The sequence below is a fragment of the Acytostelium subglobosum genome (assembly GCF_000787575.1).
Source record: "Acytostelium subglobosum LB1 DNA, scaffold: scaffold8, whole genome shotgun sequence".
Classification (NCBI taxonomy): Eukaryota; Evosea; class Eumycetozoa; order Acytosteliales; family Acytosteliaceae; genus Acytostelium; species Acytostelium subglobosum.
In genome coordinates this window covers 87,980-115,520 of record NW_012236525.1, presented here as the reverse complement: position 1 = coordinate 115,520, position 27,541 = coordinate 87,980, and the positions used below count along the sequence as shown (strand labels likewise).

Below are 27,541 nucleotides of genomic sequence, written 5' to 3'. Positions count from 1 at the left end.
GGTAAGAGGAGGACTAAGGAGAGAGCCGCCGTGAAGGGGTTCGGCGGACATGACAGTCCGGAGGAGAAGGCAAACTTCATTTCAAAGATGACATGGGACTGGGCAAACAGTTTCGTTTGGTTCTGTTATAGGAATGTATTGGAACATCGTCATATCTGGAACTTGGCCTCATTCGATACGGCCGACTACTTAACCAAGAAGCTTGGTGAACAATGGGAGAAGGAGAAGGTCAAGCCAAAGTATGTATCATTCAATCATCCAATCATTCAATCATTCAATCAATCATACTAACTCGCTCACTCACTCAATCAATCAATCACTCATAGACCATCATATCAATCTGCAGCAATTCGTGCGTTTGGACCTTACTTCACAGTGAGTTGGATATTCTATGCTATTTATGCTGCGTCGCAGTTTGTTGGACCTGAGCTGTTGAAGCGTATGGTCAACTTTGTCGTTGAATCACGTGTTGGTAAGCCTGGACTCGATCCAAACATGGGCTACTATTACTCCATCTCAATGTTTGGAGCTGCCATGATTGGTTCATTCTGTTTATATCAAGCCAACATGATATCTGCAAGAGTTGGAGACTATGTAAGTGTCCCAAGATTGGACAATCATTCATTGAGATCATTCCACTAACTCATATTACCTCAATCATTCAATCAATCATACTTAGATGAGATCTGTTATCGTCTGTGATGTATATAAGAAGTCGTTGAAGCTGAGTAACTCATCTCGTGCCAAGACGTCACCAGGCCAGATCGTCAATCTGATGAGTAACGATGCTCAGAGAATGACTGAGGTGTTCCTGCTGATCAACAATGGTGTGTTTGCACCGTTCCAGATCATTGCCTGTGTCATCCTGCTCTACTTCTCTATTGGTTGGCCGACATTCATTGGCTTTGCCTTCATGATCATCACCTTCCCACTCAATGGTATTGCCGCCAAGCGATTGGTTGGTATTCGTCGTGCACTGGTCAGATACACAGACGGTCGTGTCAAGGCCACCAACGAGATCCTTCAAGCGATCAAAGTGATCAAGCTCTATGCCTGGGAGGACAGCTTTGCCAAGCGTGTCATGGACCGACGTGCCGCTGAGGTCGCCAAGTTGTTATCATTCTCTCACATTGTAAGTATGTCCTAGGACATCGTCCACTCGTCCACATCCACTAACCAAACTCTCACTCACTCAATCAATCAATCAAACACAACAACAGAGAGCTGGACTGATCTTCTTCGTCTCATCACTCCCAACAATTGTATCTATTCTTGTCTTCACGACATACTTCAAGACCAAGGACTCGACAAATGCTGGTGATATCTTTGCCGCAGTGGCATACATCAACATCTTGCGTATGCCCCTGGCATTCCTTCCAATCATCGTCGCCTTTGGTGTCCAGCTTCAGATCGCCGCGCAGAGAGTAACCGAATTCCTGCTGCTCCCAGAGATGGAGGAGAATGTTCAATCAGATGCTAACGATGGCAAGCCCAATGGTGTTCACTTGGAGGGCGCCAGCTTCTCCTGGAACAACGAAAAGGAGGAGTCATTCAAACTTCACAACATCAACCTCAGTGTCTCGGGCAAGAGCTTGACCGTCGTGGTCGGCTCAGTCGGCAGTGGCAAGTCCTCACTCATCCAAGCCGTCCTCGGTGAGATGGAGAGGACCGCGGGCACTCAGCACATCAAGGGCAGGATCGCCTACGTCGCCCAGCAAGCCTGGATCATCAACGCATCACTCAAGAACAACATCCTCTTTGGTCAACCATACGATGAGGAGCGTTACAACCGCGTCATCGAAGTGTGCGCACTCCAGCGCGACATTGAGTTGTTCCCACAGGGCGACGACGTGGAGATTGGAGAGCGTGGAGTCAACCTGTCTGGAGGACAGAAGCAGCGTGTGTCCATCGCCAGAGCTGTCTACAACGACGCCGACATCTACATCCTGGACGACCCATTGTCAGCCGTCGACACTCACGTCAGCAAGCATCTGTTCCATAAGTGCATCAACGGAATGCTCAAGGAAAAGACCGTCATTCTCGCAGCAAACCAGCTGCAGTACCTGCCATACGCCGACGAAGTGTTGGTGATGAAGGACGGCTCCATCGCCGAGCGCGGCACCTACACCCAGATCATGGAGTCCAAGCAAGCTTTCTCCAAACAACTTGAGGAGTACGGCATTGAGGACGCCAGCAGCAGCGACGCTGGTGAGGATGGCGTCGAGGAGGAGATCATCATCGAGGAGAAGACCAAGCCCAAGGAGAAGGTCGAGCTCAAGAACAAGGACGGCACACTCGTGCAGCAAGAGGAGCGTGAGGAGGGCGCCGTGTCCATCTGGATGTATATCAAGTACTTCACGGCTGGCGGTGGTGGTCTGTTCTCTATGGTCTTTGTTGGCTTCCTTCTGGACATTGGCTCGTCGACAGTGCTCAACTGGTGGCTGTCAAAGTGGTCGGACGACACAAGAATCCCAGGCAAGGCATCACTCACAAATGATCAGTATCTGTACATCTTTATCGGCATTGGATTGTTCTCTGTCATTGTGGCCGGTCTGCGTAACTTTGCCTACTTCACATACACTGTGCGCGCTGGCAAGGCACTGCACGAGCAGTTGTTCAACTCCCTGCTTCGCGCACCAATGTGGTTCTTTGACACGACACCAATGGGTCGCATTCTCAATCGATTCACTCGCGACATGGACAGTGTGGACAGTCTTATCGCCCCATCACTCTCGCAGTACATCAACTTCTTCTTGTCTGTTGTGGCGACTATCATCATCATTGCCATCTTCATTCCATTCTTGCTCATTCCCATGGCACCAATCATGGTTATCTTTTACATCTTGCAGAACTTCTACCGTCACACCTCTCGTGAGCTGCAGCGTCTCGAGTCGATCAGTCGTTCGCCAATCTTTGCTCACTTCTCTGAGACTCTCAACGGTGTCGCCACTATCCGCGCGTACAGGACACAAGACAAGAACGTTCTTCACAACCACAAGCTGTTGGACGCCAACAACCAGGCATACCTGACCCTGCAAGCAATGCAACAATGGCTTGGACTGCGTCTCGATCTGCTGGGCAACTTGGTCATCTTCTTCACAGCCCTCTTTGTAACACTGGACAAGAGCACACTGGCCATTGGTAGCGTTGGTCTTGCACTATCATACTCATTGTCAGTCACCAACAACTTGAACAAGGCCACACTTCAGGCGGCCATGACCGAGACCAAGATGAACAGTGTCGAGAGAATCGTCCACTACACCAAGGGTCCAGTCGAAGCCAAGCAGATCATCAAGGAGAGCCGTCCATCCGCCGACTGGCCACAGCACGGAGGCATCACCTTTGACAACCTGGTAATGAGATACCGTGAGGGATTGGACCCAGTGCTCAAGGGAATCAGCTGCGAGATCAAGCCAAAGGAGAAGATTGGTATTGTTGGCAGGACTGGCGCTGGCAAGAGTTCAATCGTGCTGGCACTTTTCCGTTTGATCGAGGCTTCCGAGGGAAGAATCTTGATCGATGGCAAAGACATCTCAATCTACGGTCTCAAGGACTTGAGGCGCAACCTCTCAATCATTCCACAAGATCCAGTCCTGTTCAGTGGCACACTGCGCGAGAACTTAGACCCATTCAATGAGTACACTGACGATGATCTCTGGGATCTGTTGGAGAACATCCAACTGCACCCCGTAGTCAAGGCCATGGAGGGCGGTCTGCAGTGCAAGGTCACTGAGAATGGTGACAATTGGTCCGTTGGTCAACGCCAGCTCATCTGTCTTGGTCGTGCGCTGCTGAGAAAGCCAAAGATCTTGGTGCTGGACGAGGCCACTGCCAGTGTCGACTCCAACACCGATGCGCTGATCCAACAGACTGTGCGTGCCAAGTTCTCCGACTGCACCATTCTTACAATTGCTCATCGTCTCAACACAATCATGGACTCCAACCGTATCATGGTCCTGGATGCAGGTCGCATCTCCGAGTTTGATACACCACATAACCTTCTCCAGAAGACCGATGGCCTACTGTCGTGGCTGGTTGACGAGACCGGTCCACAGAACTCCCAAGTGCTCAGAAGACTTGCCAAGGAGGGTGTATATGGTTCCTTGCCCGAAGAGGACATGGCCTTGAGCAAGAAGGGTAAAGCAGGAATGAACAAGAGTAATGGAGGTGTTATTGTAATACCAGAGGTTCAATTGACACCCATAGTCTCAACAGAGGACAACAACAACAACAACAACAACAACAACAACCAAACTACGCCACAAACTGGTGGAGCTGAAGACATCGACACGTCTTCATCGTCCTCCACTCCGACATCGACATCATCATCATCGACTTCCACAAGCAATGATGAGCCACAACTCTAGAGGTTGACTTAATAAATACACCTGCAACAAGTATATCTTGTTATTTATTGAATAAGTGAATGAATGTGATTGAATGAGAGACTAGTACCTTCCTCCAACTATTGAGACGATTGATGCTGCCAGAGCGACGGCAGACGCTACCACTAGACATGCCCAGCCCTCGATTGGACTCCAAGCAATGGTATCATTTGATCCCATAATCTTTGTAATCGCTGGATCACTGCAACTGCTCTCGGAGGACTCACAATCCTTAGTAATGGCACTAGGCAATGCAACAAAGATGGCAAAGCCAGCCAAAGACAAGGCAAACACTGGTACTGGACTGAATCTTGTAATGAACCTAACAGGTGACCAACTGACTCTGTGCCAAATGCCAAGTGTACCCAACAATACCATTATAATTGAGAATATACAGAATATCCATGCAATTATAGCCAGTGCCACTGACACTTGGAATATCAAATGGAAGTTGCTTGTATCGGCACTACCCCATAGATCAGTAGTATATCCACCTGGCTGTGTCTTTGTAATCCTATCTGATTTATAATATGTTGTCTCACCTTCAACATCAGTGACCTTGAACCAATATGCTACAATATTTGTTATATTAGTAACTTCTTCTTCTTGTAAATGAATGAATGAACATCACTAGTGACTTACTGGAAAATGATACTATTAACAAACCAAAGGTAGTGAAGAGTAGGAACAGAGTTATAATGTTTAACTTATACATCATTGTTATAATTTATAAATATATATATATATATCAAAGTATTAATAAATAAATATAGGTAATTAATGCCAAGATATCGGAGATTGAGATAATGTTAATAAGGCAAGTATCAGTTCATCAATACTCACCTAATCCTTCAATCAAACAACATTAATATCACTGTTGTGTTTTTTAAGTATGTACCATACCTACCCTAGCCATCCACACTTGGACATGGATAGATAGAAGGGTATGATGTGTCAAATGTCATTCATTATATGTCTTGTCCCAATAATTAAAGGATTGATTATATATTTGTTAATGTTGGATGACAAGAGATAGACTACAACATACTTAACAAGGTAATAGTCTGTTAATTGCAATCAACATCACTTAAATGTGGTGTTGACTGAATGATGAAGTGTCAGACACATCACATCGCACTTCACACACTTGACAACAACAATCAAACAATCACATAATTAACACTCTAGTTTATCGTTTCCCCACTTCCATCATCCACCACACACTCCCACATAATTATGTGATAGTCAGACTATTATGTTATATAACACATAAAATAATTAAGTATGTACCATGATCAGAACCATCAATTGGTTCTTCTGCATAGTTATTACTACTTCTTTGTTATTATTGAATATTATTGGACCATAACGAGTTTGTTAATATCGTTTGGATTGGACCACGACCACGTCCAAGACCAAGGTCAATGAGATTAAAATATCTAGGTCATGATGAAGATGCAAAGATCGTCATATGATGAAACGAAAAAAAAAGTAGCGAGATCCAGTATCTGTCCAATGTGGGTGCTAACCGTGGGAGGTTACATAAACAGCACCATCAGCTATCAATCATGATTGGTGAGGTAGGACCAATGTTGAAGGAAATGGAAACAAACCGGTATAGGCATTACCAATGGTACTCCATAAGGGCGAATGGCTTCATGATGGGATGCTACAATCGAGTGCCCATTAAAGTTGTTGTTTGCAGCCCTACTTCATTAATTAAAGAAGTAGAGTGGTGGAGCCAAGAGAGGTGGATTGATGAACCAACATCTTTGGTCGTCATCCTTCGTTTGTTTTCAATAATATCCACCAATCCATCTCAAGAGTGTAGGTTGTTTGAAAAGACAACAACCCACACTAGTATGTATGTAGGTATGTAACGATGACTCTATTGTTGGCGCGTCCATCGTCGGGGCACAAAGTCATGATCCTTGGACCAACAACAAATCAAAAATATCTTTCACCTTAGAAGGCCCACTTAAGGTGGGAAAACAGGTATCCTATCATATCCTACCAGAGTGTGCTTTAGCAACAGTTGAGTGGTAGATGACTAATCAGGCTCGGTGCTCCAACAGGAGCACGCCGATCCCTGCGCTACCCCAATCAGTCAGTGAGTCCACATCAGGTGTCTAGGCAGTGCGGGACGGAAACACTGCAAATCTGAGTCAACCCCCTGCACCAAGTTTGGGTTGACCTTTGCAGGGGAAGTGTTGACAAGGACCCATCCACATAGTCGAGGCCATCTTCACAAGGACATGGATTCCAAGTCTTCCCTCAAAGCCTCCAGAACACACTCCTTTACATAGATAAGATGAATCTTCTTTATTTAATTAATTTTGACCAATTTGATCGAAATTGATATGAGTGAGCCTCAAAGACCCGACATTCAAAGATACATCATCTTAAAGACTCGGCTAGTCTTGATTCGCCATTTGCCTACTCAATCTTAATCATCAACTTCCTTCAAAGGTATCTATCTCACGACATCCGTTTATTTATTCTTTTATTCAACATCAATCAATCAATAATATATCCAGGTGTTTTCTTAACGAAACTCCCAGGTACCTTCGGCATTATCTCATCTCATCATTCACTCACCTCACTCTATCCATCACTCACCTCACTCACCTCACTCTCATTCAATCATTCCATATTTCACAAAGGATGTTGTTCGTTGTGTTATAATTTTATCTTGCAATTTATCCAAACGTCTTGTATCCTCGCGAAAAATAGTCAGATATGCCAGAGGTACGAAACCTGTTGGAACATCTTGTCTGACCAATCGTCGCGCGCATATACCAGAGTGGACAGCGGTCGACCAAGTCCATCCATCCATCTATCCAACCATCCATCAATATATCCATCCATTCGTCCATCTATCAATCCATATATTATTGTTGTTGCCATCATGTTTCCTTTAAAGAACAGTTGATGGATAACGTTTCCAACATCCGCTAGCAAAGCTCCTCCTTAACCAGTATTAACAGGAGGTGTCTGCTGTTCGTCGGAGACCACCACTCTCCCCGGATCTGTCTGTCGGTCAATCAGCCAGCGCACGACGCTGCCATTAATAGTGCCAAAGTGGTTGCAACCCCCACACTCACGATTTGTTTAAGTCAAACAAGGAACAAAAGCCGCAAAGTATGCGTGTTTTGTCAGTTTTTGGTCCCCCTTTTCGTGGGGTGCGAGGGAGGTTAGCTCGACAATAAGAGTCGTTTAGAAGGGAAGACAAGTGTCTTGCCTGATCCTTGTTGGATCTCGACCGGTCCTCCCGCCCCCACCCTGCTCCTGGGCAGTTAAATGCCACCTCCTATGAATCACCTAGATCACACACCTGACCAAGTGTGACATCTTATGGAAGGAAGAGTTATCTCACCCTTTACCATTTCCTTCAATCACGATTGTTTCACACACACACTATCTCTCTGTCACATCCATTAGTAGTATACTACATACATAGAGCATATACCTTAAACATCATCAGTCTCTGCAGTAGTTGTAAACAGCCAATCAAACACACACTTATCTTTAGCCCTTCCATCGTTCACACACACACAAACAAACTCCAACGAACACACACATAACAACACTCTCTGCAGAGTTAAAGAACACCCCTCCACCTTCACTCAATCACATAACACACGCACACACACACATAATCAACACAGTAACTAAGGCCTTAAAAAGCCCAAGCCCCAACCAAGCCTCAATCAATCAGTAGTAGTCATTCATACAATATTCAATCAATCAATCAATCAATCAATCACTTTCTTTCAGCCATCAAACCAACCATCAATCCACACCCACACACGTGTGTTGCAACCTGTGCATCGGCCCTGCCCTCATCACCATCACCACGGCCACTGCCACTGCCATCGCCTCCATACTCCTCGACATCAACAACACAACCCTATAATTGTTACCATTCCCATCACTCAAACCTGAAGGCTTTCCAACATTAATCATCCAACCCCGACTCCGCGTTGCTAAACATCCTGTTTAACTCCCCATTGATAATAAGCCCATTACTCATCGATACACTCGACTCTCTGTATATTCTTATCACTTTGGACAACAACTTTCTAAACGTCACTCTTGTATATACATATATTTATATTTTATTACTATAATTAATAATTAATTAATTATTGTCCCATCCATCAAATTGAAATATAATAATTAATATTATATATAATTCTAACATATATTATTATTTTTCCAGTGCTCCTACCAAGTACCAATTTGAATTGTAAATACACATAACAATGTCTGCCAGCCAACTCTGCCAGCAACAGCCTTCATCACCCATAATGCTCATCCAGCAGCAACAACAACAGTCCAACTCCAACTCCAACTCAAGTACCAAGGACAAGCGAACAAACAAGAGAAGAGTGTCATGTGGATTCCACCACAAGCGCCACCAAGCGTGCCCGGACAACTGTGAGGGCCGCATCTCGCATCCCCTGGGGTCACACCCACCCGTCCAAGACCGCTTCACCGTCGGATGCTCAGAGTGCAAGTCATACTTTAACAACAAATCATTGTTACTGCAGTTGTCCAATCTGCTGCCCTCGGCCAAGAGGAATGGTTTGCTTGAGCAACTGATTGATCTGCCAAAGCAGCATGCTGCTGCGGCTGCTGCCTCTGAGCAAATGAGCCCAATGTCCGCCTCGCCAGAGGGTCCTCTGTCACCAATTGGCAACTTTGAGGTCCCAACCGGTGCCTCCCCTCCCAAGCCTAACTTAAATATGTTTGCAGCAATCTCTAAACTTGAGTTGGAACAACTCAACAACAGAGGACCAAGCAAGAGGAAGTCGCCTGACTTGTCATCATCGGACAACAGCTCCCCCAATGCATTTGTCCCCAGTCCCACAGGCTCGCCACGTTTATCCCACATGTCATCCAGCCCTGCCACCACATCCCTGGACGGATCATCTTCGTCATCATCCATTGACACCTCTCTTCTCCTGCTCCTGGGTAAGGAGGTTGAGAAGGAGTGTCTCGCACACGGAGACCAAGACCTGTCATTGAGGAAACGTGCACAGAACATCGAGCTGGAGAAGGTTGAGCGTCAACAACAGTTGCTGGACTACAAGAAGATCCAGCAACACCAAGAGACCAAGAGACTGAAGAAGCGCCATGCTGAGATGGAGGCCTGGAGCGTTCAGTTGGACCAGTTGGAGAGGGAACTGAGAGCCAAGGAGGAGTCGATAGCCAGACGCCACGACGCCATCCAAGGCACCAACAGCCCCAAGACCATCCATAACAATAGTTGGACCAACTACCATATCCACAACAACAACATCAACACGAAGAGCAATACCACCCTCCCCAAGATTCAGGTCAACACCAACCTTCTTATGCAAGCGTCATCAGAATTCTTCCAATTCAATCCACACAACAACAACGGCGGCAATAACACATCCTCCTCCTTTAACAACTTCAATAACCTCACCTCGTCGCCATCCTTGTCGTCATCCTCCTCTTCCTCCTCAATGGGCAATCATTCACTATTTGGCAGCAGGGGAAAAGACAACTCCCCCATCGTTCCAGACACCAACACGATGAAGCCAATGTCCTTTGGTCATTTGTTAAACAGCCAGAGCTCATGAGGACCATCAATCAAATTGATTTGATTTAATCACATCCGGAATGGACAGCCAACAACCTTGATCCATTCCATTCCACTCCACTCCATCACTCCAACACATTCTCTAATTATTTCTTCTTCCATTCAAAGATGCACAGCCAATTAACTTATTGGATTCATTCCTTCAACTGTCCACTCACATATACAAACACACCATCAAACAACAACTTACTTAAGTCCATTCACAATAAATGTTGTCCAGACAGAGAGCAGGAATACCTGATCATCAGGTGATGCCTGTCTGGGCGTTGTATACAGACAGCACAACCTATATTGTTACTGCTGCTACTGTGGTGTTAGCATTGTGTCACTTGCCGAAAGTAACATAGCTACAACATACGTACCTCCAATGGATAGTATTGCAATTATCTTTAGACATCCTGAAATTGGAATTAAATGAAGTTGAGAACCAACCCATGTACTGTCGGCAGGTGAAGTTTGGGAAATGTTGAGCAATCAGATGTTCAACCTCCATTCTGTTGGTTCCAGTGAAACCATCATCGATCTCTCTGAATTGAAAATGGTCGTTGATCAACCTAGCAAATGCGAACCATTCAATAGCTTTGTGAGGTCTTCTTGATCTTTTCGAAGTGCGCTTAACCTCCTGAGGATTGTCTTCACCATCTATGTCTTTCCTCTTTGACATTTTAAGTTAATACAACTTTGATTGAAATTGTAACTCTGATCAGAATAGTTCTGTGAGAACCACTGGCCCTGGAATGTTGCAAAAAAGCGTCAAACACAGGACTAAAGGATGCGGCTATGGACAATGCCGCGCGACGTGCAAGATGTTAGTTGAGGTAAAGAGGCGTCATGTGTCACTAATATACTTCTTATTCTTGGTAGTTAGTTGGGATTGAGGGGGATTGTCAGTTGACTTAACTTGAGTTTATTTCTTTATGTCTTCCAGCTGGATAAAGCCCTCCTTCTGGCTATAATAGTCCTCGCCTCGCTTGGAGAACATCCAGCCATTGATCGTGACAATGGCGTAGGGCAGGAAGGAGATGGCAGGCACAATGATGTAGAGTAGCCAGAACGCTGGTACGGTGAAAAGTTCAAAGATGATGTCCTGCGCCTGAGGCTCCACCCAGTAAACCAGACTGTAGAGCACGACAAAGAGGATTGAGCCGACCACACTGAAAATGACCGTCGCCACGTTCTGAATGGTCCAATAGCTGGTGATGGCGCTCACCTGGATGTTGGTCGTTAATATTAGATAGAGGTAGGCGGCCGTGCCGATCGACCACAGTCCAAGGGTCTTGCCGCCCTCCATCGTCGAGGACTGCAGAACAAAGAATGTGACAAAGAAGATGACGCCTGATTGCCACATGCCCAGGAAGATCCAGTAGATGAACGTTGACATTGAGAACGGCTTGTTGGCTTGGCACGTGCGGTAGTGGTGGGGCTGGGAGAGTAGGTCCTCTTCCTTGACGTCCTGGTCGAACGTGCCGAGCGAAAGCACGGGCAGGGAGGTGAACAGTGCGTTGTACAAAGTGAACAGGAAGTCAAAGTAGATCATCTGTCCACTGAATGCTGAGAAGAAGCCGAACCAGAACTGTGAGATCGATAGTGCCACATTCTTTGAGAATGAGTAGAGGATGAGCTTGGTGATTCTCTTGTAGCTCCTGTTGCCATGTACGAGCAAGAGTCGACGGAGCATGTGGAAGTTGGCAATGGCAAAGTCACTCGCGAGCACAGCTTGCATGCCCTCGCGACCCGAAATGCCAACACCAATGTGTGCCTTGAGGATCATTGGCACGTCGTTTGCACCGTCACCAATTGCCATTGTGATGGCGCCGTCGCCAAAGAGGAACGATCGTTCGGCGATGAGCTTGACCACCTTGGCCTTCTGTGATGGCGAGCAACGACAACAAACGACAGACTCGCATGTCTTGGCGACCTGCAGGAAGTGGTATCGCAGGTCCTTGTCTAGTGCCAATGTGAGTGTTGATCCATCGATTACGATTGCCATCTGCACCTGCATATCGCCTGTCCTGTTGAGGATGAGTGGAGCGTCCGACGGGTCGAGGTTGAGGGCTGACGCCATCTTGCCGAGGATGTTTGGTCCCCATCGTCTGCTGTCATTAAAACTCTCTATCCTGTTTTGATTGACCAGTTGCAGCAATCGCTTCAGAAGGTCCTCCTTTGTGTTCTCGTTGAGCACAATCAACTCCATGCCATTGTGAATGACGGATGAGGCGGTGGCGATGGAGATTGCAGTCTCTTGCTTATCGCCTGTGAGCACCCACACCTTGATACCAGCCTCTCTCAGCGATTGGATGGTCTCGGGCACGTGGTCCTGAAGACGGTCCTCAATGCCACTGGCACCGAGCAGCACCATGTTCTTCTCAATGAGCTCGGCTGCCTGATCCATCATCTCGGCACGGCGTACAAGCGACACGGATGCCTCTTCAAACTTGCGGTTCCACTGCAGGTAGTACTCGGGATCCAGAATCGCCATGGACATGCACAATGTTCGCAGACCATTGGAGGCGAACTGGCCAATGTGTGCCTCGGTCACCTTGTGAATGTCGATGGACTGGAAGGGCGACACGCGCTCCGAACGATCCATGATCATCGAATCAGCTCCCTTGCAGTAGAGTCTGATCTGTCCGCTTTCGGTGCGAACAATCACAGACATTCTCTTGCGGTAACTGTTGAACTCGAGCACGTTGAGCACCTCGTAGCGCTCCTCACGTCCGTGTACGCTGATCGTGGCGATGTTGTCTTCACGCGACTTGAGCACAAAGCCAAACTTGGCGGCGGCAATGACCAGCGCCTCCTCATCGGGCGACGCTGCCTGGTACTTGGGATGCAGCTTGGGGTTGTAGTTGAGGTCAGCGCCCTCCTTGGTCTTGTCAATGACGACCGTGTTGCACACGGCCAGACAGGTGAGATACTCGCGCACATAGGTCGAGCGGGGTGACGAGGGATCGTCGTGGTTGAGGTCGCTGTTGAGGCGCATGGTGATATCCGCATCGGGCCCATAGATGGTGCCGCCGATCGTGCAGCGATTGAAAACCATCTCGTTGCATGTGAGTGTGCCAGTCTTGTCGGAGAAGAGGTACTGCACCTGACCCAGCTCCTCGTTGATGTTTGTGTTTCGCGTCTGGGCCGGTGTGTCGGTCTTCTCGTCGTACATTTCCATGTCTGAGTCGATAAAGAGTGCGTTGGTCATGCGAATGACCTCCATCGAGACGTACATCGATAGGGGAATGAGCGTGTTGTACAAGATGATGTAGCTGACGTAGATAAAGTCCTTCTGAGGCTGGCCAAGGTACCAGGCTGTGAATTGGTCCTCGTCGTCCAGGTGCCATCTGTTGTGTCCGATCGAGCAGATGATGCAAATGATGGTCTGCAGGAAGAAGAGTAGCATCAGCTTGTTGTTGACGCCACGCTCTACTGAGCTCCTCTTCTGGCTGCTCTTGGTGCTGTTGCGCTCAACCTTTGTGTCGAGACCAGTGTATGTGACGATGCCGATCACCCAGTCGGTGTTCCTGAGCTTGGTGCCACGCAGCAGCAGCGACTCGATGGTGATGGGCACGTAGTTTGTCTGACCAATCATGCTGGATACGCCCAGCGTCACGTGCTCCATGCCCTTTAGAATGGTGAGCACGCCCTCGAAGCCATAAATATCATTGTTTGGTCCTTCATAATCGACCTTGCATGCAAACCTGTCCAAGTCCGCTGGTGATTTGATCCAATTCGTCTTTGATACATTAGTCTTGAGCTTCAGATTAGTCTCGCCATCAAGGTTAGCTGTCTCCAAGTATGTTCTGCCATCAGGTCTGTTTGATTGAGAGGTGTTAGTGAGGTCGAGTGATTGACTGGGTCAGGGCCACGCGTTATACCTTGAAGTGGAGAAACAGATGATGTCTGCAGGCAACATGTCGCCGTTCTTGACATTGATCACATCGCCAACTTTGATATCCTTCCATGCAATTGTTTCGAATGTGCCGTTGGTGCCTTCGATCGCTGGTGGGCGATAGACCAGACACGATCTATTGTTGATCTCTCTGTCCTGACGATGTCGCTTGATGTCCTCGGCGAGCTCCTTGAAGCAGCTGACCGAGATGACGACGAGCAGCGGGGTGACACTGCTGATGGGGCCGACGGGCGAGAATGAGAACATACACAGGATGACGATGCACAGTGTGTAGAGGTTGGCCAGTCTGGAGAACTGGAAGAAGATCACCTTGGGCAGGAAGGTGACGACGTTGTACTTAGAGGTGATCACCTCGTTGGAGGAGAAGTGGTGCAGGTTGGCTTGGTAGTCGGCCGGCACAGACGAGGTAGGCTGCAGGCGTGCGCCCACGGCCGGCAGCGAGTCGACCGCCTTGCGGTACGCGTCCTTGATCATCTGGACGATGGGAAGCGTGACGGTGATAGACTTGGTGACGTTGATGGCCTTCTCGACGTCGGCGCCGTAGAAGATGACCGTGCGGTTGGCCTTGACACCCGAGTTCTGGTCGTCGTCCTCGGACGACTCGAACGAGCCCACGAGACTGGCGGCAAGCAGCACCAACGTGTTGCTGCTGCGGTCCTCCAGCGTGTGTAGCGAGACAAACAGCCGCAGGCCTAGATATATACCGCCAATGATATTTAAACAACATAGCAATGCTACAAACAGTGCATAGGTCCAGAAGGCGATCTGCCGCTCATTGAATGGCTGATGGTTCTGTGAGTGTGCATAAGTGAATGTGATGATCAAGTCCAATATAGTCGTGCCAAAGCATCCAATGGCATACAACAACACCAAGTACTTCTTTAACTTCTTAGTTCCATATGATCCAATAAGTAAGAAGAAGGCTGGAAGCGTGCGGAGTTAGTTAGTGTGATTATTGGAACCATTCCAGGACCGAAGAATCAAACATACCTTGGAAGAATATTACAAGCATTACGTAGTACTTCTCGAGAATGAATATGGGCAGCGCTCTTATGAGGTTGCCAACACTTTGTAAAAGGATTATCTTGAGTAGCCAACGACGGCCACTCTTGAGATTGAGCGCAGCTTGCTTCTTTCGGAACACCTGGTTGTGGGAGGCACCCATCAGCGACAGGTACTTATCGTTGACCTGTGACGAGTGCTGTGGATGCACAAAGACCTGCGGCGACGGGCCGCCATCGTCGTCGCTGGTCGGGTTGAACGCCGAGCCCATCGGGGAGTGAAGCGGGATCGTCGTGAATATCTGGCTTGAGCTTGAGAGTTGTGATGTGAGGTTATTGTTGATGTGGGTGTCGCCATGTGTGGTACCATGATGTGCGCTGCTGCTGTACTTCTTGTTCTGTAGTTGTTGCAGTGTGAGCAGTTTGTCTCGCATCTGCTGGTGATGTCTGTCTTGGTCGTCGTTGTGATTGTCATTATCATTATCGTCTTTGTTGTATGAGTCGGTTGGTGGCGTGAGCAGGGTCTGCTGCTCCTGCAACGGTCGTCGTCGGGATGACAACTTGGGTTGTCGTCTAATGCCTCCATTGCCATCATCATCGCTATTGTCGGCATTCAGGTCGTCAGCGGTGAGTATCGCGCCACCAGTATTGGCCTCACTGTCCTGTTGTCTCTCATGCTGATCATAGCCAACTCCGACCAACAATGGATTCGCTGAAGTGTACAAATCTGCGCTGTCCTCCTCCTCCTCTTCAATCATTGCTTGGTCCAATTGTCGGCCATGTCCTAGTCTTCTATGATTGTTCATTATATCTTATAAACTGTATCCTATATATATATATCCTATCTATTATATTTATATTTATCTGTATCTATTATATAACTATGTACTCATTGTATCGAGTCCTAGCTCTACTACTACTACTACTACTACTCCTACACTTATTATTAATGAGTCTCGTCTAAAGACTTATTGATTGATTGAATTGATTGAATTGATTGAATTGAATGAATGATTGATTGACAAGTTTGATGTATGTATGTTTGCTTGTGTGTATCTGTATCTGTATGTGTATGTTTATGTAAGGTGGTGTGCAATTAACAAGGATGATAGTTTGAGTGGTGTGTGAATATTGGGGAAGTTGGTGAGTGAGAGCGCGCGAAGAGTCGACAAAGACAACAACATTATTGTTAGAGCATACAAACAACACGATATTCATTTTTTAAAATCATTTTTTAATTGTTGTTGGTGTTGTGGTGACAAGGGGAGAAGTGTTGGTGAAGAGCCGTGTTCGTCCTGGGCCTCTCAGAGTAGCCCTACAACTCACTCCCAGCCTTTGCAGTTGAGATCACTAATTTGATGTTTGTGCCAGCGTCGCAAAGTCTGTTCGAAAGGATGGTGAACTATTTTCTTTGAACAAACGATGGAATAGTCCATCGTCATCACACTTGAGGTTCCATCAATCGTTTGCGTTTGACTGATCGTCAGTCCAACAATACCCATCATTAGTGTAGAAGTGTATTCCATGTGTCATTGATTGATTGATTTGATCATCCATCCATCCTTCATATCTCTCCATCTCCTCTCTTCCTCTCTCCTCTCTCTTCCTCTCTCCATCTTCATCTTCATTGAGTTAATTGTTGGTCTCGCAAGGATAGGATCAGGTGTTTATTTTGGAATGTACAGTTGAGGTGTCCTTGAGAGTGAGTGAGTTATTGTTCGAGCGCTCAAGTGTGTCGCAAAAGGTGCCACTACACATTTTTTACTCTTTGTTGGTGTTGAGTTGACCAGCTAAATATATAAAAACAATGATGAAGCGAAGGTTAGTCATTGTTTACATAAGTGTACTAGTAGAACAACAAAGATAACTTACCAATTCTTTCCTCATCACCTGGGTAACGACCAACGAGTGGGACTCTGGACTCTTTGAGGAGCTGGGAAAGGCACATGCCGTGGTAGGCAACACCATCCTTCATCTGTCTCTCGGCAAAGTAGACAGTCTTTGTACAACGTGGACACTTGGAAGACATTATTATTTTCTTTAAATTATTATTATTACTTTATGTTTTATGTATCTGTATAAATCTTGATCAAATGGTAAAATGTGTTGAGAAGGAGGATTGATTGGCAGAAGGTGGTGAGTGGTTGTTTGATCGTTGAACCAAGTTACTGTCACTCTCGCACAAACACTCAACAACTGCCATTTATTATTCCATTCACATACCCAACAACCCACCTCTTTGATTCAAACAAAAGAGATCATCATGAACCTTCACCCATTCATTCATTTACAATGAAACAAAAAAAAAACTAACAAAGATGAAATGAGTGCAATCACCCAAAAGGTGATGTGATTGGGTTTTTTGCTTGCCGGAATCGTTCTTAAACTAATAATAACATTATTATTATCTTGAGAGACATAACTTGTCAATCTTTATTCAAAGAATAATCATAACGATCAATCAATATCACCCATTACTTGTGAATACTAAGACGACTACATTATTATCTCTACAACAAATCAGATCACCAATGACACAATAAGGTATCAGTGAGGGAAAGGTCCAAGGCAAGGTCTCACAGTCCAGTCGTCAGAAGAGAACTGTCGAGTAAGTAATGGAATCCATCAATCAGAAGGGTCATCATTGAGATAATACACATACACACAAACACACACACACAACACAAACACAGAATGACAGGACACTACAAACACGACACTTGAGATTGATATTCTTCACAACCAGGGGATCGTGACTGTTTGGGGTTGGGTTGGTGAGGGTAGGGGTGGTAGGGTAGTTGGTTGGATCGCGGTGTCATACGGTTCAAGTGGAGACGAAGGAATGTATTATGTTGATGTACACCTTACCTATAATTAATTACATTGTATAACTACAATTACACATGTGATTGACGAGACATATGTATCTCTCTTTGTTGTTGACATTCATTCTCACATCCGATCAATTAATCAATCATTCATCATATGTCATATGCTTCAATCATCAATCAATCAATCAAATCAAACAGAATATATATATATTAATCAATCATGATAATATTCTCAATATTTATTAATAATAATAATAAATGTAATATATTTGTATTAATAATAACATATCTTATACTTGTCATTACAACCTCAAATGTGATGGCAATCAGTCCAGATACACGACTACATAACAATGGTCAACAACAACATCAAACAATAGATATACAACATGAACAACAACAACAAAATGAAGAACAACAACAGGATAGTGGAGCATTCGCTAACTTGAACACCCCAACAACAAAGGTGATGGTGACTGGATACCAGGATATCACACATTTGGAGGAATCTACATTGTTGGACAGCGGTGGCAATATTGAAATACAATCAATCAAGAATATGGTCACTCAATCAATGTTGATGGACCAAACTACAATGGCGGGCGAACCAACCGATGGCGCTGTAGCCGTTGCCGGTGGCTGGTTGACCGAGTCCCCAGTCAGTCCATACGACTCATCCACCTCTGATCCAAACCCAGCACCACGACCCACCAATCATGGTGCTGCTGTTGCTGCCGCCGCTGCCGCAGCAGCAGCTGCAGCCTCACCAATCAATCAACAACTTCAACAACATGGTAATAAGAGTTTCTTAAAGACATTGATGGACCGTGTGATTGATTTCAACTTGTTTGAACATGAACGAAGATATAACATCAAGAGTTATTCAAGACGTGTTTCGAATAAGATACCAACGGGTGTCTCTGGAGGCAATGGGTTCATTCCCAATGCTTTGGAGAAGGCTTACCGACAACATCATGTAGTTGTTGTTGGTGCTGCTCGACCTGTAGATGTTGATGGAGGTAGAGGTACATTACCATCGTAGGCACATTCGTCAATAAATATCCAATTATGTAATTGAATCAATAGTGTGTGGTGTTTGGGTGGGGGTGTGGTACCACATCACTAGATCACATGTCTGATCAGCTGATTGAATTCCAATGTTCGACATTCGAGTAATAATGTGAACATATCATATATTCATTCATTCATTCATTAGTAAGATATATATGTTGATTAGAGTTAATGTGAATGGAAGATGGATCAACAATATTATCAAAGTCAAGGTCAATCATCATCACAGTTGAGACCAGTGACAGGTCGCGAGAGTGAACAAGAACATGACGATGATCATCATGATGGGGACGACAGGGATGACAGTGATGACAGTTCATCTTCCACAAACAGTAGTAGTAGCATACGTGTCCGTGACACCAATCAGAACAAAAAGTACAAGCGACATCAACACGATCCCAAGAAACCCATTGGCCTCAAATTCCCTTTCCACTTTGCCAGTCATCATCCACGGCACAAACAAAGGAAGTAAAGTATATCCAAGTTGAGTCAATCAACATGTGGTGATGGTAACGTGCCCGCCCGCTAACCATGAACTAACATGATCGATCATTAGGGACTGGCGATATAAACTTGGAGAGTTTCTCGAGAGTTCGACGGTGCAGACTGCGATTGTGATACTCACGCTGCTGGACTTGGTTATCACTATCACAGAGATCTTCCTGGAAGAGGCGTATAAGAAGTGTAATGATCATCATCCACCACATTCAGTGGAAGCCGCAGAGAATGTATTCAAGTACATGACCATCGCACTGCTCAGTATATTCGCGTTGGAGATACTGTTGTTGCTGGTATCATTTGGTCGAGACTTCTTTTATCATCCATTATATGTACTGGATGGTGTTGTTATCACTGTGTCATTGGTCGTGGAGATAGTCTTCAGAGAAAGAGTGGCATCGATGCTTGTCGTGTTCCGACTTTGGAGAATGGTTCGCATTGGACATGCTGTTGCATTCAGTGTCGAGTCACACGAAGAGAACAAGTACAAAGATTTAAAACGCAAGTATAAGCGACTAAAGAAGAAACAGGCGGCCAATGCCAAGATGTGAGTCTGAAATCGCCATGGAATTATTCCAATCATTCAATCACATATTCAATCAATCACTCGATCACATTTGGATCATTTGGAATCATTCCAATCACTCACCCACTCAATCATTCCAACAACAACACTCAATCCACTCAGGAACCACTCAGGAATCATTCCAATCACTCAATCCAACAATTAAAACAATCACTTCCATGTTTGGCTTGGTCCAAATTATTAAATTATTATTTTTTATGACCAAATATTGACAGTTTATCCATTATACTTTCCTTGATTGTTTGTTTACGTTTACTTCCTTTGTCCTTGATGATACTTGATGTGATGAAGTATATTCGAAAGTTGGGTTGAGAGCCATCCACCACACCTTTCTTGTTAATTGGACCAGGCCTGTGTAACAATAGACCATAATCCTGATCAATCCATCTGAACATCAATCTAATATCATCATAATCACCAACTTCCAAATGCATATACGTGTTGGAGTTTGGGAATATACGTAAGAGTGGTCTTACTATTGCCAGGAAGTCCGCGGCAGATTGAATCAACTTGTCTGGAGTGAATAGGTCGTCCGGTGAGATGATCACTGACTTTAGTCTGTTGGTCCATATCTCTTTGTAGTCCTTCACGTCGGCCTTTGAGGGTTGCGTGATCATGCCCAGTGTCTCGAGTGTTGGTGGCGCGCATGCAATGTAGCGAGACTGTTGCAAGTATGGGATGATCAGACATCTCAATCTAGGTGGGAATACAACCTTCTTGATAGGCTGATCAAACATGTTGCTCAGTGTCAGTGTTGTTAGACTGTCGGGGAAGGCTGGCAGCGGTGACCCGTAGCCAAAGCCCAACTCCAAATGTGTGAGCGAAGTGTTGTTCACAAGACTGGGCAGCGGACCATAATAGTAGAAGCCACACTTTAGGTATGTGAGTGAGGGTGGCAACGACCCAGGCAGGACATCACTGCTGAAGTTTGAGTGTATCCACAGACTCTTGAGTGTGTTGGGTAGCATGCCGACAGTGATCGGATCGTTGTAGTTATGATTAATGTAGACACTTGTTGAATCTGCTGGTATTGCATTATCTGGAAGATGATGATACCTGTTGAAATTATATGTAGACTCTGTCATCTGTGTTTTAGACAATGTCGTACATTGTAAACTTGCTAATGTACAACGTAGTTGAGTCTTCTCCATTGAGAACTGTGCCATTCCATTCAATGTGGCGAACAATCTTTTAGAGACCAAGCTCAAACAAACTATATCTACATAATCGTTCAACTCAATATATATTGATCTAATAAATATCTCTGGTAATGTATCCATTCAATATCTTATCTTACTATAGTATGTACACTGAACGAATGAAAGGTTGAATGATTGAATGACCAGAGAGTCTAGTTATCTCTTTGCTAATAACACATGTGCAATAATATATTCAAGTCAAATGTGATCATTCTTTCATCTTTCTAGACTTTGACATTAACACTATCACATGTAGATAGAGACAACTAATAATCAATATTCTTATTCTAACAACAACTTCGACAATTGATCAGTATGATTGACAATTGCGATCATACATGCAAGATGTGATATCACTTACATCACTCAGATGCGTGACCCTCAGTCAGTAGACTTGATGAAAGATATTATGAAGGAAGGTAAATAGATCATCTTTGATACATTCATTCATACTGATCGATTCATTACTTAATCACTATCTGTGTGCATTGTAGTGATGATCACGATGACAACTGATTTGGTCATAGAACGTCGAACGACATTGAGATACTCTAGATTTGAACGGACGTGGTTGTTCCATTCCATTATGGAACACTGTCAGATTTTTAGTGTCAACCGATCATTTTTGGAACACAATTACGAATGTATAAATATCCATCCATTATTATTATTTCCAACAAACAAATATTCAATCAAACTAATCAATCAATTACAATCAATTTTTATACAATCAAATAATATATTAATATTTAAAATATGTCAGCCAAGATAGACTTTTATGGATCAAACTCACCAAATGTTGCAAAGGTATATTTAATAGATATTAATTATTTATTATTATTAATATTCAATCCAAACTAACATCATATTTAATATATATATATAGGTATTCCTTATTTTGAAGGCCTTGAACTTGGACTTTAATTATCATCATGTTAATTGGAGAGCTGGTGATCAGTATCGTCCAGAATTTGTAAAGATCAATCCAAACTCAAAGTTACCTGCAATTGTTGATCATGATGTACAGGGCGAACCAATAACTGTGTTTGAGAGTGGCAATATCCTACTCTACCTCGCCACCAAACACGGCAAGTTCGTACCCAATGCGCTGACTCAGACCCGTGAGCACACCGAGGTCCTCAACTGGCTATTCTGGCAAATGGCCAACTTGGGTCCAAACTTTGGCAACTGGTTCCACTTTGCCAACTACGCCAAGGACAAGCTGGAGTACCCCATCACCAGGTTCCACAACGAGCTGCGTCGTCTGTTCCACGTCCTCAACAACACACTTGAGCATCGCAAGTTTGTCGCAGGCAATGATTTCTCTGTTGCCGATGCCAGCATCTTCCCTTGGGTGCGTATATTCAACTATGTGCCCGAGTTCACCGCGGAGGAGTTCCCACATGTAGTCAGATGGTTGGCCACTGTGCGTGAGCTGCCATTCGTACAACAATGGGAGGCTGATGACAAGGAGTACAACATCAAGTATCCCTTCCAACTACCAACTGAGGAGCAACGCAAGTTTATGTTCCTTGTCGATGGTCGCCAAAACATCACACAATCAACACAAGCATAACCAAGTTGTATAGATATTGATTAAACATTATATTCTAAAATATCATCATTGATTCATATATTTGAATAGTTCCAGTGTCAAGTCATCGGGTGATCAGTCTCTGAATCACACTCGACAAGAACTGGAACTATTCCGATACCAAATAAAATAATTATCGAGTGATCAAATAAGTCAAAGAGTAATTGAATGGAATAGTGAGTTTTGATTAATTAAATGTTTTATTGATGACATCATTGATGAATGATTGATTGTTTGATGGATTGCTACTCTTTCGCTCTATGAGCAATCACTTTGATTTTATTGATCGATCAGGTGAATGGAATAGTTCCAGTGATCGAGTGATTAATAAATGTTCCAATTTGGTCAACAATATGTCCTTTGCAGACAATTGTCCACTCAAGTGCTTGAGTTTGATCAGTTCGATCACCTTTGTAACACTGTAATCGCCATTGTCTGATTGGTGGATTACCTCATTGAATGACCAATGATGATGATCACTTGACCCTCCTAGGCACATGACGACGGAGTCATTCCAGGTAGAGATATGTCCATTATGATCGCCCAAGACTTAACATGATCTTGTTAAGTATACCTTTTTTGCTTGGGTGTGATGGTACATTTGAGTGACTGATGATGAATAGTTGTTTGGTTACATTGTTGTAAGAATGGACAACTTTCTTATATTTTATGAGTAGTGATGTGTTGGTGTCCAATCGTCTGAACATCCCTGCAATGTCACATCCAGTGCGCTCGAATAGAAGTATGTATGAGTCGACATTGGGAATGATCCTCATAACATGTTTGATTGTCGCCGGGTACTTGTCCATGAATAATTGGATCTCTGGCGCCAGTATTACTCGGCGCAGTTTACACCTGACTCTTGTGATTGTGTCTTCGTGCTGCGCGTCTGAAGTGACCATGGTCCACCACTCTGCCACTTGAATGTCATTGTAATACTTCACATCATTGGGGTTTGGTATTGTTGTGATGGAGACAGTCTCGAGACTGGCCGGCACATACTTGATGCATTTGATCTGATTGAATGTTGCCAATGTGAGACTGGTGAGACTTGATGGAAGTTGGACTTTGCGTTGAGTAAATCGCTCGCCAAGTATCAGATGGGTGATGCTGGCGGGGAGTGGGGGCAGTGGTCCATCAAAGAAGTCGCCGACAATCAGTCTCGTGAGTGATGGAGGCATGGGATTGGGCATGCTGGCAGGCGTACCCTTCATCACAACTTCGGGTGTTGGGAAAAGGATGCTGGGTTTGATGTATCTTGGAGAGGAGTCGACGTAGAGGGTGGTGAGGGTTTCTGGTATCAAGTCGGCTCTGATCTCTCCCTTGAAGTTTGCCGAGATAATTAGACTCTTCGCGTCAGGTGGGATGGGATGCTCTTCATCCAAGTAGAATTCAACTCGATATACTTCATTCCATTTAAGTAATCTGATCATTGGATAATAGTGATCACACTGGTTTGAACTTGAGCCAAGTGTAGATTGCATCGATCCAAACTCGTTCATTACTTTAAACGTTCGCTTACACGTCAGTCCCAGACACACTACATCCAAGTCATCTGCCAACTCTATGTACAGCACTCTAATCAATATATCTGATAGTCTATCTAACATTGTGTTTTGTGTGTCTTTGATTTTTTATCTTGATTGATTGATTGATTGATTAAGATTGATTGATTGAGTGAGTGGGTGATATCAGGTGACCTGTTTTGGCTTCCACATGACAGTCGTGAAGGTGGGAAACCTGGAAGTCCAGGGGTGAGCGAGTGTGTGATGGGTGAGTGGTGGAATGATTCCAGGTCATCTGTCGATCAATCAATCAATCAATCGATCGATCAAATATAACAAGAACAACTTTATCATATCATTTGGTGATGAGTGATTTGATCTTGCCGAGTACTCCACTACTCTTCTTGACAGAGGACTCTGTGTGTTTGGCATTGGCATGATGGTCCAACACTTGGTGATGGTAAGGCTCAGCCCATGGTGTTGCCATGATGAACACTCGACGCACGGTTTCTGGTGATCGTAGATCAAGTTGCCCCAGGTACACGAATAGGATGGCCTCGCTACCCAACTTCCTGGCAATCGCCCTGACCACTCGACGTTCCTCTTTTAGCTGGTAGGCAAACGTGTCCGCGTTAGGTGCATGATACATTGCACTAGTGAGATACGACCAACACTTGGCCTTGCTGCCAGTTGTATACGTCTTCAATTCATGTCTGAGGACCATTGTAGAGAGTTTGGTTGGTGGCAGCCAGGTCAGACGGTCTCGACAGTGCTCCGTGATTGTCGTTGGATCAGCGATGCAAAGTGTCTCAAGCGAGGGTGGCGCAGTCTTGAATAGATTGGTCTGTAGTAAGTTGGCCAAGGTGAGAATGCGCAGTGATGACGGCACTGAGTTGATGGGTTGTTTGAATGCAGTGCCAAGTGCGAGCGCTGTAAGACTGTCGGGCAGGGGTGGGAGGGGGCAGTTGAAGCAGTAGCCAAAGCTCAGCTGGAGGAGCGAGGGCGGCAATGGACTTGGTAGAGGTGAGATGAAGTTAAAGCCACAGTTGAGATAGGTGAGTGATGATGGGAGACAGCCAGGCTTTAGTGTGATGTTGTAGAATGGGTTGGACTCTATTGATAGCGCGGTGAGTGATGGTGGCAGTGAGTCGGCATGCAGGACATCGCTGAACGCTTCAGTGAGGATGACACGAGTGACGTCCAGTTGCAATGATAATGGATTGTGTTCATCAAGTTTATCTACACATATTGCAGTCTTCATTGTGATTATTGCATTTGGTGGAAGATTGTTATTGCCTCCAGCTCTCATCACAACATCATCAACATTGTCAATGTTCTTCAATGAGTACTTTGGCATACTATCCATCAAACTATACATCCTCTTGCATGTCAATGCCAAACATACAACCTCTACATCATCATTCAATTCATTATACAACTCTCTTATAATTCGATCAGATAGTGTATCCATCTTTGTTTGATTGAGTATGATTGATTGATTGAATGGTTGGGATAGTACCTGTGATTGATTGAGTGAAGGTGAGTGAATATGTGATGAAGTGATGAACCGTAGTTCGTTTACTACACTCACCCACTAATCAAAAGTTGATCAACTAATCTGATAATGATTGGTCTGGCCCAGACCTTTGATAGGTCAAGAGAAGTTTCAATATCGGGGCATATTTGAGAACATTGCAACGACCATTCAAACAGTATCTAGATGATCAACCACGCGATAGGTAGTTTTTTCTGAGTTGTTGAGTTGATCAAACAGTGGTGTGTTCAAAAGTGTACCCATGATCACATTACACCCCTCAACCCATTCACAAAACCCCAACTTCATTTTGAAAAGTTCCAAGGAGAGTTCTGATTGTGATGGGTTTTTGTGAGTGTAAAACACACCCAACCTTAAGATTCTTCCTGTTTTTCTTACTTCTCCAGAGCAATTTGCTATCCCACCATCATCACAATCAATGGTGTTGTATGAATGAATGATTGATATGAATGATATGAATCTGTGTAAAGTGTAGAGCAAGCAATAAATACTGACCGGTCAGGGTTGTATTTCGTTAACTAATCAATCAATCAAACATACAAATAATAATATTACTTACTTGTAATAAATAATAATAATATAATAACATAAAATGAACGCTCTTAGAATTATTAAACTCACATTGTTGCTGTCACCAATCCCAATCGGATTGTTCTTGAAGCATAAATTAAATATCTCTTTGGTCTTGGACCGTGACAAGAACAACCTGTTGCTCGTCGACAACTCTGTTGAGAATGTAAAGTCTGGTGATGAAGTTACTCTAATGTATGTATAACCTTATTCAATCATTCAATCAATCAATCAATATACCAACATACTTATAATCAATATAGTAACCCAAAGAGACCAAATGAGATCATTGTTAGAACTGTTATTGAGCAGGATAACAACTCATTCTTTTATCCAACAAATGGCGCTGTTGCTTACTTGCAGGACAAGTTGAATTCAAAGACTTCAACTCCATTCCCAAAGACTCTTATCAAAGGAAAGGTCATTGCATCTCTCTACTGTTTGGGTCCATTGTAAACATGAACTTGAACTCAACACAAGAAGAAAGGAATGTACAACAACAACAACAACAAACATTTAGTTGTGATGCCAGGTCCGAGTCGAGGCCAGTACCTCAGACCGACAACTGACAGAGAATCAACTGTATACACATTTGTCCAACATAGACAAACTTGACACATTACACCAAACCAAACCCAACCAAACACATCAACCTCATCACACTCAATCGAATAAAAGGGTTCGGACTACCCTTTGACGCTGTCCAACGAAGGCCATCATGATGATGGCCAAGTATTTAATTAAACCAATATAATATTATATCCATTCATTCCATTCATTGCATTATATTACTATTAATCCATCCATTCACCATCAACAACAACTCAACTTCATGGATGCATAGATGGATGGAAGTTGATGAAACGAAATAACTTCACTCACTTCACTATTAGCACTCTTATATTATTTAATATATTATACAGATAGAGTATACATACACTTCTATTTATAACCATCCCCACTCTCATATCACTCAATCACTCAATCACTCACTGACACACTGAACTTAATCAATCACACTCACCCTCCGACACCACACCACCATCCAATCAACCTTAGGTTAGGGGGTATGTGGTGATGGATGGTAATGATGTAGAAGTAATGATAGAGTGTTAGAGGTTGTGTGGACATATATATTAATAAATATATAAACGATGGGTGTATGTATATATATTTATATGTATGTGTGTCCATTACCGTATACTTCTGC

At 44.4% G+C, this 27,541-nt stretch overlaps 11 protein-coding genes across 11 annotated transcripts; 6 read left to right on the top strand and 5 right to left on the bottom strand.

Moving 5' to 3' along the window:
* Positions 1-87: 87 nt before the first annotated feature.
* On the top strand, positions 88-4,367 carry SAMD00019534_044320 (hypothetical protein; the record flags this gene model as incomplete). Its single annotated transcript, XM_012899922.1, has 4 exons — positions 88-239; positions 327-594; positions 680-1,132; positions 1,221-4,367. 4 exons carry the CDS (start codon positions 88-90, stop codon positions 4,365-4,367), a joined length of 4,020 nt encoding a protein of 1,339 aa, XP_012755376.1.
* Positions 4,368-8,650: 4,283 nt separating this feature from the next.
* Positions 8,651-9,997, top strand: SAMD00019534_044310 (hypothetical protein; the record flags this gene model as incomplete). Its single annotated transcript, XM_012899921.1, has 1 exon — positions 8,651-9,997. One exon carries the CDS (start codon positions 8,651-8,653, stop codon positions 9,995-9,997), a length of 1,347 nt encoding a protein of 448 aa, XP_012755375.1.
* A 927-nt stretch (positions 9,998-10,924) lies between these two features.
* On the bottom strand, positions 10,925-15,680 carry SAMD00019534_044300 (hypothetical protein; the record flags this gene model as incomplete). The annotated part of the gene is made up of 3 exons (XM_012899920.1): positions 10,925-13,823; positions 13,887-14,844; positions 14,912-15,680. The coding sequence occupies 3 exons, from the start codon at positions 15,678-15,680 to the stop codon at positions 10,925-10,927; spliced, it is 4,626 nt and encodes a 1,541-aa protein (XP_012755374.1).
* A 912-nt stretch (positions 15,681-16,592) lies between these two features.
* Positions 16,593-16,890, bottom strand: SAMD00019534_044290 (hypothetical protein; the record flags this gene model as incomplete). The annotated part of the gene is made up of 2 exons (XM_012899919.1): positions 16,593-16,712; positions 16,795-16,890. Coding segments are annotated over 2 exons (216 nt in total), but the record flags the coding sequence as incomplete, so codon positions are not given.
* Positions 16,891-17,973: 1,083 nt separating this feature from the next.
* On the top strand, positions 17,974-18,783 carry SAMD00019534_044280 (hypothetical protein; the record flags this gene model as incomplete). Its single annotated transcript, XM_012899918.1, has 1 exon — positions 17,974-18,783. A coding segment is annotated over one exon (810 nt), but the record flags the coding sequence as incomplete, so codon positions are not given.
* A 225-nt stretch (positions 18,784-19,008) lies between these two features.
* On the top strand, positions 19,009-19,873 carry SAMD00019534_044270 (hypothetical protein; the record flags this gene model as incomplete). The annotated part of the gene is made up of 2 exons (XM_012899917.1): positions 19,009-19,292; positions 19,381-19,873. 2 exons carry the CDS (start codon positions 19,009-19,011, stop codon positions 19,871-19,873), a joined length of 777 nt encoding a protein of 258 aa, XP_012755371.1.
* Positions 19,874-20,286: 413 nt separating this feature from the next.
* Positions 20,287-20,876, bottom strand: SAMD00019534_044260 (hypothetical protein; the record flags this gene model as incomplete). Its single annotated transcript, XM_012899916.1, has 2 exons — positions 20,287-20,307; positions 20,385-20,876. The coding sequence occupies 2 exons, from the start codon at positions 20,874-20,876 to the stop codon at positions 20,287-20,289; spliced, it is 513 nt and encodes a 170-aa protein (XP_012755370.1).
* A 727-nt stretch (positions 20,877-21,603) lies between these two features.
* Positions 21,604-22,680, top strand: SAMD00019534_044250 (hypothetical protein; the record flags this gene model as incomplete). Its single annotated transcript, XM_012899915.1, has 3 exons — positions 21,604-21,751; positions 21,871-21,914; positions 21,994-22,680. Coding segments are annotated over 3 exons (879 nt in total), but the record flags the coding sequence as incomplete, so codon positions are not given.
* An 856-nt stretch (positions 22,681-23,536) lies between these two features.
* Positions 23,537-24,203, bottom strand: SAMD00019534_044240 (hypothetical protein; the record flags this gene model as incomplete). The annotated part of the gene is made up of 2 exons (XM_012899914.1): positions 23,537-23,639; positions 23,704-24,203. 2 exons carry the CDS (start codon positions 24,201-24,203, stop codon positions 23,537-23,539), a joined length of 603 nt encoding a protein of 200 aa, XP_012755368.1.
* A 358-nt stretch (positions 24,204-24,561) lies between these two features.
* On the bottom strand, positions 24,562-25,563 carry SAMD00019534_044230 (hypothetical protein; the record flags this gene model as incomplete). Its single annotated transcript, XM_012899913.1, has 1 exon — positions 24,562-25,563. The coding sequence occupies one exon, from the start codon at positions 25,561-25,563 to the stop codon at positions 24,562-24,564; it is 1,002 nt and encodes a 333-aa protein (XP_012755367.1).
* A 790-nt stretch (positions 25,564-26,353) lies between these two features.
* On the top strand, positions 26,354-26,900 carry SAMD00019534_044220 (hypothetical protein; the record flags this gene model as incomplete). The annotated part of the gene is made up of 3 exons (XM_012899912.1): positions 26,354-26,526; positions 26,595-26,783; positions 26,852-26,900. The coding sequence occupies 3 exons, from the start codon at positions 26,354-26,356 to the stop codon at positions 26,898-26,900; spliced, it is 411 nt and encodes a 136-aa protein (XP_012755366.1).
* Positions 26,901-27,541: the final 641 nt, after the last annotated feature.